Raw genomic sequence first — 16,746 nt, forward strand, 5'->3', positions numbered from 1 at the left:
AGTAGAAGGGCTGAGATTAGATTAGACAAGGTGGGAAAGGGATATTGGCAGGTAATGCGCAGGAAAGTTACAACTTGGGTTATTTTTTAACTGGCGTCCTACAAACGGCCCGCGTGTAGGTGTCTCTGTCGCTAACTTGTAAATGAACTTCAGGTTCTCCTTAGCTGGGGCGACTTCAGAATCCGAGAACCTGGCGGCGGTTCAACGACCCCGCCCTCGGGGTCCCCAGGGGGCATCTTCTGGAGAGCCTGACTGTCTGGGACGCGGGCCCCAAAAGCAAACACAAACCCGCCCTGCTCCCCTTGGGTGGAAACTTCCCCGGCCTCGAGCAGAGAGGGAGGGGGCGGCGGGGCGGCGGTTCCCCTCGCGGAGGCAGAGAACTGCGCGCACGAGGCTCGGGGCGCGCGGCGAGCGCGGCGGCCGCCGCCTCCTCCCCACCCCGCCTCTGCCGGCGCTGCCTCCTCCCTCCGCCCGGCTCGGCCTCCCTCGCTCCCTCCCCTCGTGGCTGGCTCCGGCGGCGGCGGCGGCGGCGGCGCGGCGGGGAGGGCGTGCGCCGGGCGAGAGGTGTCGGCGGTGAGGGAAGCGAAGTTTCAAGTGGAAGGTCGTCCGCCGGCCGGCGCGTCCTCCCGCTCTCCTCCGGCAGCATCATGGCGGAGCCGAGCGGCTCGCCCGTGCACGTCCAGCAGCCCCAGCAGACAGCCCCGGTGACAGCGGCGGCGGCCCCCGCGGCCGCGACAGCAGCGGCGGCCCCGGCAACGCCCGCGGCCCCGGCTCCGGCCCCGGCCCCGGCGGCGCAGGCCGTCGGCTGGCCCATCTGCAGGGACGCGTACGAACTGCAGGAGGTTATCGGTCAGTGCGGCGGGCGCGGCGGGGCCGGCCCAGGCCGGGCGCCGAGGCCGGGAGGGAGGCGCGGCCGGGGGCGGGAGGGGGCGCGGGATGCTGGGCTCGCCTGCATGCACGCCCGGGAGGCAGAGCGGCCGGCTTCGGGGCCTACAGGCTTCAACAGTTCTTTTTTTTTTTTTTTTTAAATTTATTTGTTCGTTCTCTGAGCGCTGGTGCTGCAGGAGGCGGCGCGGCGGATGTGACTCGCACTGCAGACGAGCCGCATGCTGCAAACTTTTATCTCCGGGATCGCCGGGGCGGCGGAGCCCGAGACCCGGCAACGCCGCCGCATCGCCCTCCACCAGCGCGTTGGGGCCGCAGCCCGTGGCCAGTGGCCACGCGGGCAGGCAGCTGCGGGTGCGGTGGGGTGGGGTGGGGTGGGGTTGCGGGGGCGCCGCCCTGGGCTTCCAGCGCCCCCGCGCTGCGCCCGGGGGGCCGCGTCCTGGGGGACTCAGCGGGCGCAGCCGCGCTTCTGCTCGCCAAGCTCCGCGCCTCCGCCTCCTGTCAGCAGCCTTTCGCCGTGGGTAACGGGACCACGTAGGGATCGCGGAGGCCCAGGTTCTTAACCGATGCCGGGGAGGATGCTGGTCTCCCTTCCTGACAGCCGCTGCTCCACGCCCGTCCTGCAGCCCGGCGCGCCCGGGTACCCGCCTCTCGGAGCCCTGGCGCGCCGCCTGCCGCCCAGCCCGGCCGCCCGGGGAAAGGCAGGCACCCTGGCCGCCTCCCCTGCACCGGGCCGGTGCTTTCCTCCGGTTCAGGGCCGAGCTGCAAGAGCGAAACCCGAGACTTTCCGTGATGTGCTTCCTGCCCTTCGGTGCCATCTAGTCGGCTCACAAATATCACCTTATCGTACATTTTTAAAAACCTGGCAAAGTCAACGGCAAGAAGCCGGCATTACTTTTCGCTGGGCCAAGCACGTGAAAGGCCCGGAGATTTGTGTGGAACCTTCACTTCGAACCTTTCCTAGTGGGTCGTCCTTTGTCAGAGTCTTGTTAAACCTAGTTAGGAAAGCGTCCAGGCGAAGTGCACCTTCCGCTTCCAGCATGAGTGGGGCTGCGGTGGGACGCAGCTTTCCCATAGCTGGATATGGAAAAGGAATTTAGGATATTTATGTTAAATATAATATATATATATTTGCTTTTCTTTTAAAAAAAATCCTCCAGACCCCTTTAAAAATGTAAAAACAAGAGAATTTCATTAGGCGTTTAAATGAGCCTTTATCACCTGCTTCTATGTAAATGAAACAGCATAGACTGAAATACACATATATTTCATATATATGAGAAAACGATGGGCAGAACAGTCACCTAGAATATGAAAACTTCAAATAATCTAAAATAGATATTTCTCCATAAAATTCTTTGAAAACCCAGACTTTTCACAACTTTGGGCCAGGGATTCTCTAAGGGATGTGTCTTTGTGTCAATGCCTGGATTAAATCACTTTCTGGGCTTCTCAAAGCCTATCCAGAGAAAACTGCTTTAACCTGGCATATAAGCCCCTTCAGTTGTTGGGTTTTTTGTTTTGTTTTTTGGGTTTTGCCCCTTTCTAGAGTTTGCTTGTTTGATTGTACCTTGAATATTCTGCTGTCCTATGACACATCTGGTCTCCCATTCCTTGTTTTCTGGGCACAGGCTGTTCTCATCCAAGTGCCCATGTTTGTAGGCAATCTCACTCAGCACCCAAGGCCAGAGGAAATTTTCCTTGAGAAGGCTTTTGCTTTTTTTGAGGCAAAGTACATTGGCTTCCTCTGCATCTCTTTTTACATACTTTATAGCATGTGATCCCCTATTTTTAATTTGTGCCACAAAATTTATGGCCCTACTATGTCCCAAGAATTGTCCTAGGTGTTAGCAGTATACAAGTTCATAAAAATGGTTCCTACCCTCAAGGACTCCACGACTTTTTGTAATCAGTTCTCTAAGACTTGATGAGTGAGCACAAAGGAGGAGGGGGCCTGGGGATCACGGGAACCAGAATTTGGTTATAATCAGTTTATATGCTTATTTTGTCATTTATCAGGGTTATGATGCAAGCTTTGCCTTTTGAAAGCATAGTATTTTGAGTTGACTGGTTTTGTGAGCTAATGAATAAAATTCTTTTAAGTGATGGGATTAATTGCAGGGTTTGTTTCTGTGTGCAATAACGGCACTGTTAATTATGGTTGGTCAGTTTACTTAAGGAATTTGAGAACAGAAACACCTGCTTATTACTTCTACCCCTATTTTTGCACATTCACACGGTGGGAAGGGCTTTTCTACATTTTAAATTTATCTTGTATTTTTCCAACAAAACAATGGTCTGTGTGGAGGCCATGTTATTGACAAATCAGATTGCTGGAATAGGGTTTTGCAAGGGCTTAATGTTTAAAGGGAATTATAAACCCATTTCCAATTAGCGTTTAATGCTAGTTGAGCGATTACAGGTGAACTTGTGGTGAAGCACTTTAGCTTAAACGTTACATGCAGAAGTTAGTAGTTGACACTGAACTAGTTTCGACATGAATGCGGGTGGAGAGCTTCTGCCTTCCCCCTCCACACGGCAGGTGTCATATGATAGGGCTCTGGCAGTGTGAACTGCGACCAGCAGGAGGCTCGGATGTGTCTCCGCAGAAGACGGAGGCAGGCACCGCGTTTTTAACTTTACAGCGTGGCACAGAGCACTTTTTCATCCTTTCCTCCTGGGCAGAGATTGGGGCCTCAGGATTATGAGAGAATCGGTTTACTAAAGTTCAAACAAAGCAGGTTCAGTTGTTTGACTTCTGTTTTAGAAAAGTAAACATAGGATTTTGCAAGTCTAAAAATAAAGTTTTCCCTTTTGTTGTATCGCTGTTCTTGTGTCCTGAAAGATCAGTGGAGAATTTGTAATGCTCTTAGGGCTAATCTGGTTCAGAAGTTTATGCATGACCTGGAAATGATGTAAAGTCTATCTGAAGGAGCTTTATACTTTGAGAGGGGATGAAAGTGTTGTGAAATTATTATTATTTTTTAAAAATTTTATTTATTTATTTGACAGAGATCACAGGTAGGCAGAGAGGCAGGCAGAGTGGTAGAGGGAAGCAGGCTCCCCACTGAGCAGAGAGCCCGATGAGGGGCTTGATCCCAGGTCCCCGGGATCACGACTTGAGCTGAAGGCAGAGGCTTTAACCCACTGAGCCACCCAGGCGCCCTGTGTTGTGAAATTATTAAACTCCTTTTAGCCATCTATATTATTGTCTTGGTAGACTTCAGATAATTCTGTCTCCTAAACAAGTAGCTGTTCCTAGGAAGTTTTATACTCTATACTCTTCAGCCCCGTGAAGCTTTGTTCTCTCTCCCCTCCATCCCACACTCCAGTTCCTTTTTTAGAAGGGTGAGGGGTACCCAAAGAGAGGCCATTTGAAAAATTAGTTTGTTAGTAATATTGATAGTGTTACCTTCATTGTTGAACAGAGTGAACAGCGAGTCACATAAATGCTGTCTTTGGCATCTGTAGTAGGATTGAACCACCTTAAGGAACTTTCCCGTCACAGCGCCAAAGTCACTGCCATACGAGTTTCCCTTATCTGAGTCCCATCATTGCAGCAGGGGCTGTGATCTTTGTTGGTTTTCCTCAGAGAAGCCCTAAATAGACTTGTACCTCAGAGGATGTTTGCTTTTCTTAGGTTTTTTTTGCAGGATAAGCCTTTCTTTAGTTTTGTACTTGATTTCTCTGTGCTGATTCATTTTGTCCTGAGTGGTCATTTAGAATGATCTAAAAGTAATAAATTTAAGGGTGCCTGGCTGGCTTAGCTGGTGGAGTATGTGACTTTTGCTCTTTGGGCTGTGAATTCAAGCCCCACATTGGGTGTGGAGGTAACTGAAAAATAAAGTCTGTTAAAGAAGTAATACATTTGAATTTTGGTCCTTGTCAACGCAAGAATTTGGTTCTTAGCATCTTAGCCATAGTTTGACTAAGAGCTCCTTTGGATACTTTATTTCTTTCCAGTGATGTCTTTTTTTTTTTTTTTTTTTTTAACCATTCATATGCATTCTCCCCAAACCCAGATAATAGCACATATGGCCAGGTTTTCAAGGAGCAACAGCTTTTCCTAAAATGAGACTGTAAGCAGCCTAGTGCACTACTGTTTTGCTCTGTGCTCTGAGTTTGTGCAGGGTTCTATGGTTTAGAAATTAGAACGGGATTTATGGATGTTCTAGAAGGATCTGGAGGACATTGGGAGCTACACTGGCTCACAGTTGTTTTTATAGGATCTCAGAGGGCTAGGGCACTGAGTGTGTATCTCCCAGAACTTTCAATTGGGCAGCTTTGCTCTTGCTTTTGGTTTACTAGTTTGGGCATTTTTTTTTTTAAATAAGGTTTTATTGATTTATTTGAGAGAGAGACAGAGCGTGAGTGAGTGTGGGTGGGTGGGAACAGAGGGAGAGGGACAAATAGACTCTGTGCTGACTATGGAAGCTGGTGTGGGCTCCGTCCCACGACCCTGAGATCATGACCTGAGCTGAAGTCTAGAGTCAGAGGCTCAATCAGCTGAGCCATCCAGGTGCCCTTGGCTTTTCTTTTCTTTTCTTTCTTTCTTTTTTTCTTTAAAGTTAAACAGGTGTCAGATGTATGGTGTAAGAGGGCTTTGGCTTTCATATCCTTTCACTTTTTTTTGTAATAAAGAGAAAAATGTATATAGGAATATTCTTTTTGTACTTTTTTTATTATTGCGGTAAAATATACACATATCTATCACATGAGATTTATGATTTCAACTGTTTTTTAAGTGTATAACTGGTAGTAGTTATATTTGTAATAGAAATGCCTTTTTATTTATTTAATAGAATTCCCCTGTGGAGCCATCCACACCTCAAGTTTATATTTATTATTTGGATTTTGTTGTCTTAATTTCGGTCATTTATGTTCTTTCATGAAATTTTTGCCTTTAAGTTATCAAATTTATTGGTTTGCCTTTCTTCATCGTTCCCTCCCACTTAAGTCACAGCTTTAATGTGGTATATTTCACCTACCATACAGTTAGTTCATCCCTATATAGGGTACAGTTCAGCGTGGGTTTTTGTTTTTTTACTATATCTACAGAGGTCAATAAGGATAATAGTTCGTTTTAGAGCACAGAGATGCTCTTTTGAATGTACTGTTTAAAGTGTCATGGGGGAAAATGTCTCTAGGTGCAAAGAAACTTTTGGTAGTACTATTACAATGCTGAATTTATGCTTTTTGATTTGTGAGCAATAACTTTATTTCTCCCTGTCTCTGACAGTCTGTCATGCACTACATTTTTTTTTTTTTTATTAACATGTGATATATTATTTGCCCCACGGATACAGGTCTGTGAATCGTCAGGCTTACACACTTCACAGCTCTCACCATAGCACATACCCTCCCCAATGTCCATAACCCAACCACCCTCTCCCTACCCCCCACCCCCTTAGCAACCCTCAGTTTGTTTCCTGAGATTGAGTCTCTTGTGGTTTGTCTCCCTCCCCGTCCCATCTTGTTTCATTTCCTCCCTCCCCATCCCCCACAATCCACCTCCCCCACCGCCACCCTGCCTCTCAAACTCCTCATATCAGAGAGATCATATGATAATTGTTTTTCTCTGATTGACTTACGATGCTCAGCATGATACCTCTAATTCCATCCCGTTGTTGCAAATGGCAAGATTTCGGGGGTTTTTTTGATGCATGCATTACATTTTTGATGATGTCTGAGAATGAGTGGGCTCTGGAGTCAGATGGCCGGGACTATTTCATATCCTGGCAATAGCAGTCCCTGGCCTTGTGACCTTGAGCAAATCACTTAGATGTGTCTGCACTCAGTTTCCGCATCAGTAACATGGAGATGATTAAGATAAGGTTGTGTGGATTGAGAGAGTGGAAAGCCCTTAGAAGGGTGCCTGCACAGGGCGTGCTCCCCGTTAGTCTTCTAACTGGGAAGACCATGGCTGCTAATCAGATTCAGGTTATCAGGAGGGACACAGCTCTGACTCTGGCAAGATACTGGAGTGCCTTGAAGGGTGTCTCCACTTGGTTTCTAGCAGGGAGGGAGCCGGTGAGAGTCCACCGGCTAGTATCCTCCTTCTGGTGTGCCCTGGCTAGAAGGTAGCTTGCTGGATAGCCCTCCCCGCCCCTCCGCCCTTGCATCTTCCCTCCTCTGCAGGAGGAAGTGGAGAGACCTGTGGAGCTCCTGGCGATTTGGAGAGCTCAGGTGTTTAGGTGCCAAATGGCCCTCTGACAAGTGGTGAGAGCATCCTGCGGGAAGGCTACTGGGAGGAACAGCCCATTATGACAGGGCTTTAAGAACAACCTGCTAAGACTGCACTTTTCTTCCACCTCCCGAGTTCGTTCGCCCCGTGGAGGCTGCCATGCTGGCAGGAAATGCTGCTGACTAAAAGAAACATCACTGTGTCCCAGAGTGCGAGAGGACCGGAGCGTTTGTTTTCGGATGGAGCCATCACGACAGCTCCCAGACCTCCTTCCTTCCCTCTCTGCTTCTCTCCAGGCTTAAAAAATACTCTCAGGTCTTTCTTATCTTCAACAACAAGAGAGAACAAAACAAAACTCTCGCTACTCCTTCCTCCCCTCGCCACCACCTTATCTCCTTCCTTCCTTTCACAGCTACGCCTTTTGAAAGAACCTCTCGTTCACTTCTCAGCCCGCCGCAGTCTGGCTTGCGCCCTCTCGCTGAGAAACCAGTTGTCGGTCTCCGATGACTGTGACCCTTGCGTGACCGCAGCCCAGGGACACGGCGGTCCTCTCTTTTCCTCTCTGCAGGTGGTGGCACCATCTGCTCTCCTCCTCCCTTGCTGGCGGCCCCTGCTCCAGGATCCCCTTCCCAATGTGCCTGCGGCTGCACCTGTCACCTGGAGTGCAGACGTGCTCTGGCTTCTTTGGACCAGCCTCCGCCCTTTCCAGGTCTTTGCGTAGATGTTCCACAGACCTTCCTCCTCACGATGAAACTAATGGTCTCGCCGCCTTTGCTTCCATCCTGATGAGCTTCGTCAACACTCTTCTTAAAACCCTCGAACGCAAAACAGAAAAACGCCGGGGATCCCCCACTTCCCTGTCTTCTTCCACCTCCCACATCAAATTGGTCATGAGTCCTCGATTTCCTGTGCACTTGTTATCTTCTTTGCTTTGTCTTTCACTCCTCCTCTTGGCCATCTCCTGTTTGGTGTGGGCCCTGATCGGTTCTGATTTGGGTAATTGTAATAAGTTCCTGGGAAGGTTCCTTCCTCTTCTCTTCTTGCTTCCAGCTACGGTACACATCGTCCGCACAATGAGAGACCTATACTAACGTTTTTTTATCAGTTTCCCCAGACTTAAAAAACTTTTTGTGGCTTTTCTGTCATCCTTAAGGATAGCTCTAAGCATGGTGTTGAAGGCCTTTTGGAAATTGTCTCTTGCCTCTCTTTGCAGACAGACATCCGTTGTGATTTCCATTCTCAGGCTCCCAGCCGATGGGAACCTGTCATGGTTGTGGGAATAGTTCGTTCGTGCTATTCTTCCCCCCATCCTTCGCTTGTGAGGCAGGTTTTTGCTCTGCTTGGAACAGCATTCCACACCCTTCCCTACCGTCTTCGTTTATTTAACTGAAAACACTATCTCTCCTTTTAAGTTTTACCTTCATTGAAGTGTAGCGTGCACATGGTAAACTGTACAGATCATAAACATATAGCTTGATGCACGTTCATAAACTGAACACACCCAGATCGGGCCTCCCTGTTAAGACCTGCAATAAATGCTTTCTCTTCGCAGCAACAGTCTCTGCGCCCGAGCCTCCTTTCCCTCTGCCCCTTGCTCTGTTGGGTATTTCATCCTCTTAACAGTCCTCACGCCGCGTGCAAATGGTTTGCTTCCTTGCCCATGCCGGTGCTAGATGTTAACTCCTTGAGGACAGTGTCTCTGGCCTCTATACCCCACATCTTTTTTTTTTTTTTTTTTAAAGATTTTATTTATTTATTTGACAGAGAGAAATCACAAGTAGGCAGAGAGGCAGGCAGAGAGAGAGAGAGAGGAGGAAGCAGGCTCCCTGCTGAGCAGAGAGCCCGATGCGGGACTCGATCCCAGGACCCTGAGATCATGACCTGAGCCGAAGGCAGCGGCTCAACCACTGAGCCACCCAGGCGCCCCAACCCACATCTTGTATTAAGTATTTGATCAATGTTTTCTGGATTAAAGTCTGAACTCTGGGGACAGACATTCTTTCCCTTCTTGTGCAAGGAGAACATTGCCTGACTTCTAAAAATTTGCCTCCCCGGATGCTGAAGAGTCAGTCTTGCCGATGGTTGATGATGATGCTTATTTAGTTGTGTCTGGGCCAATCAGCTTAAAGGGCTCTGTAGAAATTAGCTCATTAATCCTCCCAGATGAAGAGTAAGCACTTGAGCGTTTGCTCTTGCCTGTAGTGTGCAGGGAGGCAGCGGGCAGAGGCCCTGCTCTCCTGGGGTTATGGGGACTGTGAAATGGTCTCTCCAGATGAAGGACCAGAGCTCCCTGTCACAGCTGTGGCATCCTTTTATTGAGACACTCTAGAGTAGGACAGGGAGGGCCTGGCACTGGTCTCTTCTTTAGAGCTTTCCTTTCTTGGGCATACCCATGACCTCTCTCTTCCTGTTTACGTATTTATATATAACCCAACCTTGAAGTTCTGTGGGGCCTCTTGCTGGGTAGAAATCAGAACTGTTGGGAAAAGATCAAGGATATATGTGAAACACAGGAACTGAATATCAGGACAGGTGGCTTTCAAAGGTTGTTATGATAGCAGGGATTGAATTTTTATAAATAATCGGGGACCAAAGGTAATAGGATTGGTGTAGATAGGATAGGATACGGCTAAGACCCTAGACCATCCGTCTTTTTAAGTCAAAACCAATCTAATAGGTGTTACAATTCCTCCTACAGTGTAGTCACTGGGAAAAAAAATTTTTTTTTCCTCTTTATATAGAATTTTTGTAATGCTATGAAGTTTTGCATATTTCTCCAGGATAGGTTTTTTAAATTATTCCAAAATAATTCCAAGATGGTTGGAGTGATTCAAGTGTTTCAGGTATTACTTTTTGCAAATCTGCCATTCATTGGTCAAGTTTTTGATACTAGAGAAGAACTGAATATGTTAGTTAAAGAGGCATTTTAAGCTTGATTTAACTGGGAAGCAGAAGAGAAATAATAGTCTTAAGAGAATGGGTTGGCAGTGTTTTAGTTCTAGAATTGATTTAGATACACCTTTTGGAACTGGTGTGAGTAAATGCTGATGTAGTTCCTGGTTCTTTCCACCTGCCAGTTGTTTGAGAATAAGCTGTGGTTTAGTTTTAAGAAGCTTCTTGGACATTGAGGAATTAGATGAATTGACCTTTAAAACTGATTTTTTATTTAAATATATAGGAAGACATCATTTTAAGACAGACTTTTATTTTCGAATGAACTTCTTTCTTTCTTTCTTTCTTTCTTTCTTTCTTTCTTTGACAGAGATCACGAGTAGGCAGAGAGGCAGGCAGAGAGAGGAAGGGAAGCAGGCTCCCCACTGAGCAGAGAGCCCAATGGGGGCTCAATCCCAGGACCCTGGGATCACAACCCGAGCTGAAGGCAGAGGTCTCAACCCACTGAGCCACCCAGGCACCCCTCGAACTTCTTTCAGTAAATGACATTTAGTATAATTCCCAAAGATCAAGTGGTGGGGGTACTCATTTGGTTCTTCCAGTAGGTGAACATACATGTTTTGGTGACATTTTTGGGGGTTAGGTCACTAGAGCTATTTACTGGAAGAACTAGTATGGGAGTGAAGATGGATGACTTTCTGCCATATGAATGATAGATCTTTATTTGGGGACTATTTTTTTAAAGTTTAATTTTATTGATTTTTTTTTTTAAAGTAAACTCTACTCCCACCATGGGCCTTGAGCTCAGGACCCTGCGATCAAGAGTCATGTGCTCTACCAATTGAGCCAGCCAGGCACCTTCATTTGGGGAGTCTTTTGGAGCCAGTGACCTGTGGAAGTTCTGAGACTTCTCATAATCACTCTATTGATGCTTCCTTCCTTCCTTCCTATCTTCCTTCCTTCCTTCCTAATTGGCAGTGACACCACACACTTTGGTTAATTATGGGGTGATCAAGAAAGCAGGGAGAGAGAGTGCTCAGGGGAAGGAATTTGGGTTTTATTTATAAGTTGATTCCTAAGTGAGGAATGACATTAAGAATAAAGAATTGGGAAATTTAATTTTGGAACAGACGGAACACAAAATCCATTCCTGCTCCTTTGTTTTACAGATGAAGACTCCAGTGGCTTAAGTTCATCAACTTTATTTATTTATTTTTTTAAGCTGTTGGTCCAGAAGTCCTTAGACTCTCAGGCTTATGATTCCTGCCTGGTTTAGTATTTTTTTTTTTTTTTCTGCTTACATCACTTTGGTTCCTCATTATAGTGAGAAGGAAGAAGTTAGAAAAATTATTGGCTGAATGAATTTTACAACAACCACTTTAGCACAGTAACTATCTATCTGAGAATGTATTTACCATGTAACTATCACAGTAAAAGTCTCGTTTATTTCTTTAGAGGTGTTAAAATGATCTTTATATATATTTCTTTCCTCATCAGGGTGTTTTATCTAACATGTAAGTGTGGTGGTGTGTGGACATAAAGTCGTTTCATTTCTCTCATGGTCCTTTGCCTGCTCTGTTAACATAGACCAGGCTATAACCTTACCAGCGAGGTGGAGTAGGGGGCTTGTATGGGTGTGTTGGAAAGTAAAAGGCTGAGGACCAGCACCGTGATGGGTGAAGGAAGCATAAGAAGTAGATGACCTTCACAGCTGATCAGGAGCTGGAGCAGTTTCTGCACTGGAGTCAGGTCCCTTCTGCCAGGCTGATGCGTTGTCACGGTCAGAGCAGCGACAGCATTCTTTACTGGGTGTCTGGTTCTAAGCCCCCTTTGGTAGCCGCTAGCCACATGTGGCTATTTAAATTTAAATTAATGAAAATTAAATAATTTGGGGTGTGTGTGTGAAAGGAGAATGTCTAGACTTAGAACCGTTCTGTGGGATAGCATAATGGTGGCTACATGACATCATCCTTCTCCCCGGACCCATTCCTCAAACTCTGAATGTACAGCATCCGGAGGGAACCCTGGTGTCAGCTGTGCACTTCAGACGATAATGACCTGCCTGTGTGGGTCCATCCGTTGTAACAAGAGGTTGTTGATAATGGGTGAGGCTATGTGTGTGGGGAGGGTGGTGTGTGGGAGAGGGTATGTGGGAAAGCTCTACATTGCTCTCAGTCTTGCTGTAAACCTAAAACTGCTCCAAAGAATAGATCTTTTAAAATAATTAAATGAAATACAGTTCCTTAGTTTCACTAGGCACATTTCAAGTGCTCAGTACCTAACTGTGGCTAGTACGGCTGTAGAACTTGGATTTTGTTTCTTTAACTTCACGTCTATAATCTGCACTAGCCAATAAGCCTCTTGGATAGCTCAGATATAGACTACTTCCATCACCGCAAAACGTTTTATCGGCCAGCACTGGTTGATAACTTCTCCGGAATGTTCAGAAAATGACTAAATATTGTGACCTCCTGATAACATGCTAAGGCGTTGCCACTGACTTAGGAGTACAGAAAGGAGAGAGGCAGTGCTAACTTTGTGTAAAAAATAAAATCTTTTGTTTTCACTCTGTGCTCTATTTGAAAGCTAATGGATTCGTATTTTCGGAAGAACAGTTAGTCTTTTTGTGTGTGTGGTGAAACAGATACCCAAGTTGACGTAGGGAGATAGTTTTGAAGTGTGAGTTCTTATCTTACCCACTTAACTCATTCTGGGATGTTCTTGTGATTAGTGTAAACTGGGAGAATCCTCCCAAATGAAATCCACTATTTTCAGAAGTACCAAAATGTTACATTTCCTTAAGAAATTACTTCAGAGTCTTGGGTTTGGATGTGGCAGACGGTATCACTTTAGTTTATTTTCTTTTATTTATGAAGAAAGAACTGACTAGGGTTGTTGTTGTTTTTTTAAATGAAATTACAAAGGAGTTGTGAAATTAACTCTACGTAGAAAAAAATAATACCTGTGTCAATTTCAGTCACTTCAATGGTGACTTTGAATCATGGGCCCTTCTTTTCTCTTGAATTTAAGATAATTTGGTATCTCAGTCATTAAAAGATTAATGGCTTAACCTAAGTAATATATCACAAAACTAAGAAAACATCTAGTATTTCAGTTACTACTTAACAGAAATGCACACTTGGTAACCACTATTTGGGCAGGATACTGCTTTGTTCTGAGAGAGAATTAATGGGTGAGGGGTGAAAAAAAAAGTCTGTGTAGGGAGATTACTGGGTTTAATTTTGGGCAATTCAGGAACAGTCTGTACTTTCTCATGTTTGGTGTCCCTTGGGTGACTGGGGCCGTAACAGAATATTTTACTATGTAATCCTTTAAACTTTTTCCTGTATATGCCCTTTCAAGTTTCTGGAGTCTTCCATCCAGTGCCTGGCCTTCAGCAAGGGCTGTTGTGGAAACAGTCTTAACATGGCACCTTTCCTGGGCACTTGGGAGGCTAAAATAGAGCTAGGAGCAATGTCTCTGTGTAGTTTCAAGTTGTGATCATTAGGACTCACTTAAAAAGAGGAATATTTTTGAAGATCAGGGGTTAGATTGTTTATCTAATAACCGTCAGTTGTTTAAAACGTGACCATCTCTAGGGCTAAGAGGTAATGAGCCTCTGAGTTCATTTATAGCCATCTTCCCGATTGTTTCCATAGAAGCAGAAGACTTTCCAAGGGCCGTAATTTCATGTCCTGTTCTTTAAAGCCTATTTGAAGTAGACCATAGAGGCATCTTTGAAGCTTATATATTTGCTGAGATAGCATTAAAGGCAGGTAGGTGACACGTGGTTACTAGGGTGGGTCAAAGTTCGGGTACAGTTAGTGTGGCTTGTGCTTCCTTATAGCTTATGTTCTACTTGAGTCTCCCATACGAAGAGCGAATGGTCATTTAGCTGTGTAGAGCTGTGTAGAGTTGAAATTAGATATTCCCTTGTCTCTTGAAGCTACTTGGAAGAAAGGGAGTGTCAAATATATGAAAGGTGATCTTCGTGGGATGTGATTGACTTTAAAATTGATCACATCAGAATTTATCTGCACAAAAGTACTGTTTCCTTTAATAAGGAGGTAGGAGGTGGTGTCCACTTAGACTTTATAATTACATTTCATTTTATTTTATTTATTTATTTTTTAAAAGATTTTATTTATTGTCAGAGAGAGAGCAAGAGAGAGCACACAAGCAAGGGGAGCAGCAGGCACAGGGAGAAGCAGGCTCCCTGCTAAGCAAGGAGGCGGATGTGAGACTCAATCCCAGGACCCTGGGATCATGACCTGCGCCGAAGGCAGAGGCTTTACCAACTGAGCCACCCGGGTGCCCCTACATTTTATTTTAAATGAAAAAATTTACCTGTTTATATCAGCACTCCTATGAAGAAATGACACTGATTTCTAATGTGACATTCATTAACTTGCTCTTAAGCTATTTCCAGAAACTGTTTTAAGCAGTTGTAGCTTTATTGGAATAATAAGTTAACCATGTGGAGTGACTCTAGCCTGAACAGTGCTGTTGGTTGTTTAAAGTCACTGTTTTTAATAGATTCTGCACCAGCACTTCGTAGAAGGACTGAGATGATCCAGGACTGTGGTTTGAGATTACAATGAGTTGTTTGTCTAGAGGTAAGGCTAGCACAAGCAAAAGCTGATGGTAGGCTGAGAGGAAGCGCCGTCACGTGGGGGAAGGATCCCAAGATCAGATCTGCAAAGCCAGCGATGGGCACAAGGCAGCCAAAGACCTCATACCTGAGCAGGAGTAAGAGACAGAGAGAGAGAGAAAGAACTCAGGGGCATAGCCAAGCTTAAAATTTGCAGGGGTGTTCGGCAAGGGGTCAAGGCAAGTAGGGACAATATAGTTTTTCCTGGAAAGTTTCAGCAGCAACATCTGGTTGAGTTGGGTACCTCCTTTAAAGCTTTGCCTTCAGGGGTTCCTCTGACAAGCTGAAAGGCTCAGTGTGGATTCCGACCATCTTTCTCTCAGCTACGTATAGTTGTGTGACAAACCACCCCAGAACTTAGTGGCTTAAACCAATGACCATTTTACTTATGATGCTGTGGGTTGGTGATTTGTGGGCTGGGCTGGACTGGTCTGCAGTTCTTGCCTAGGGCCCGTCCACAGCCGGCTGGGCTGGGGCTACCTCTGTCAAGATGATCTCAGTCCTGTGTGTGGTGGTTGGTGCTGGCTATTGGCGGGTCCTCTCTCCTCGGATTTCCTATTCTCAAGGAGGCTGCCTGGACTCTCTCCCTTGGCTGTGAACTCTCTCCCGTGTTTCGGATTAGCAGGCCTGGGGCTGCAAGGGCTCTTTAGGCTGAGGCTTGGTACTTACCCAGTGTCACTCTGCCTCACTCGCATCACAAGGCCAGCTCGGGTTCAAAGGGAAGGGAAATCCATTTCTCTGCTTGTTGGGTGGAGTGGTAAAAATCCCGCGGCAAAAGGACAGGAATACAGAGATGGGAGGAATTCATACTGCCATCGTTGCAAGGTCTCTACCGCAGGAGCTGTATTTAGCTCACGAGTGAGTGTTCGATATTCATTTAACTTTCCTCTCTGACTTGTAGGGGAGCTAATTGCCCGACTGCCTTCATCTTGGTTGTTACTGTGTGTGTGGTTGGTTATAGGTTTTTATAAACTAATGTGCTGTGTGAACTATCCGTCAGAGTGAGTTTTGCCTTAAAAGTGGCTTTAGAAATACATAACTTGCTAAATTATCTAACGATGTTGATTCCAATGTGACATTTGAAGGATGAAGGGTGACGCGCGCACGCGCGTGCGCGTGTGTGTTTGTAATGCTGATTCTTTTAGCTTTGAGGTGTTTTATTCCAGACTGACCTTCTTAAAACTCAACACCACGTTAAAAATATAGATTGTTTGCAGGCATATGAACTTATTTCTCCTGCCGTCTAGAAGACAGTGAACCAGATCTATCGTAGCCCCCAAAATAACATGTTGTCTCTGCATCACTCAGTTCAAGTATAGATTGTTGCTTACATAATTAACGGAAGTTTCTTCACTTTGAAGTCAATCCAGCAATACTTGACAGCCAGTTTTATAATCAGTTTTCGAAAAAGAATTGCCATCCTATTTGGATAAAAAGATGAGAAACCTAGTAATAGTTATTGGCAGAATTTGCCCACTTCTTATTTTCTTTAGTTTATCATATAGGAATGGCAGAAATAACAGATGGATGGGAGATGTGCGAGGGCACCATTTATTAAATTGCAGCCTTTTTGGTAAAAGCACTTATGAAATATTGTATGTTTTTAGATGTAGGAAGAGGGCTGAGTGTTATCGTTATATACTTGTGGATTTATTTGTTTTTCAAAGATTTTATTTATTTGACAGAGAGATTACAAGTAGGCAGAGAGGCAGGCAGAGAGAGAGAGAGGGAAGCAGGCTCCCCGCTGAGCAGAGAGCCCAACTCGGGGCTTGATCCCAGGACCCTGAGACCATGACTTGAGCCGAAGGCAGAGGCTTAAACCCACTGAGCCACCCAGGCACCCCATATTAATGGATTTAAATATGACTGCCCTTTTTTCCTAAAGGGGAGACAGATGTGTACGTGGATTAGATATGCGGAATGTCTTTCCTGTGGTTGGCCCACACCGCTGTTTCACAAAGGGAAGGAGGATTGAGAAAAGGATGTCACCTAGACCTTTGGATTGTAAAATCTCCAAGCTTGTTTATCTTAAACTTTCCAAATACTATACAAGCCTTATATAGAAAATTTGGATAATACAGATGAGTAAAAGGGGAAATATTACCAGTTACCTCATTGTCCAGGGCTAGGTAGT

At 45.7% G+C, this 16,746-nt stretch overlaps 1 protein-coding gene across 2 annotated transcripts in view; it reads left to right on the forward strand.

Moving 5' to 3' along the window:
- Positions 1-523: 523 nt before the first annotated feature.
- STK39 (serine/threonine kinase 39) overlaps positions 524-16,746 on the forward strand; it is a 297,979-nt gene continuing 281,756 nt past the window's right edge. For both annotated transcript variants that reach the window (XM_045066931.1, XM_045066932.1), the window contains exon 1: positions 524-849. In XM_045066931.1, coding sequence (XP_044922866.1) covers positions 648-849 — 202 coding nt within the window. In that variant the 5' untranslated portion in view covers positions 524-647. The remainder of the gene's footprint in view (positions 850-16,746) is intronic.

Source organism: Mustela putorius, unplaced genomic scaffold (assembly GCF_011764305.1).
Source record: "Mustela putorius furo isolate JIRA1106 unplaced genomic scaffold, ASM1176430v1.1 tig00003869_pilon_pilon_pilon, whole genome shotgun sequence".
NCBI lineage: Eukaryota > Metazoa > Chordata > Mammalia > Carnivora > Mustelidae > Mustela > Mustela putorius.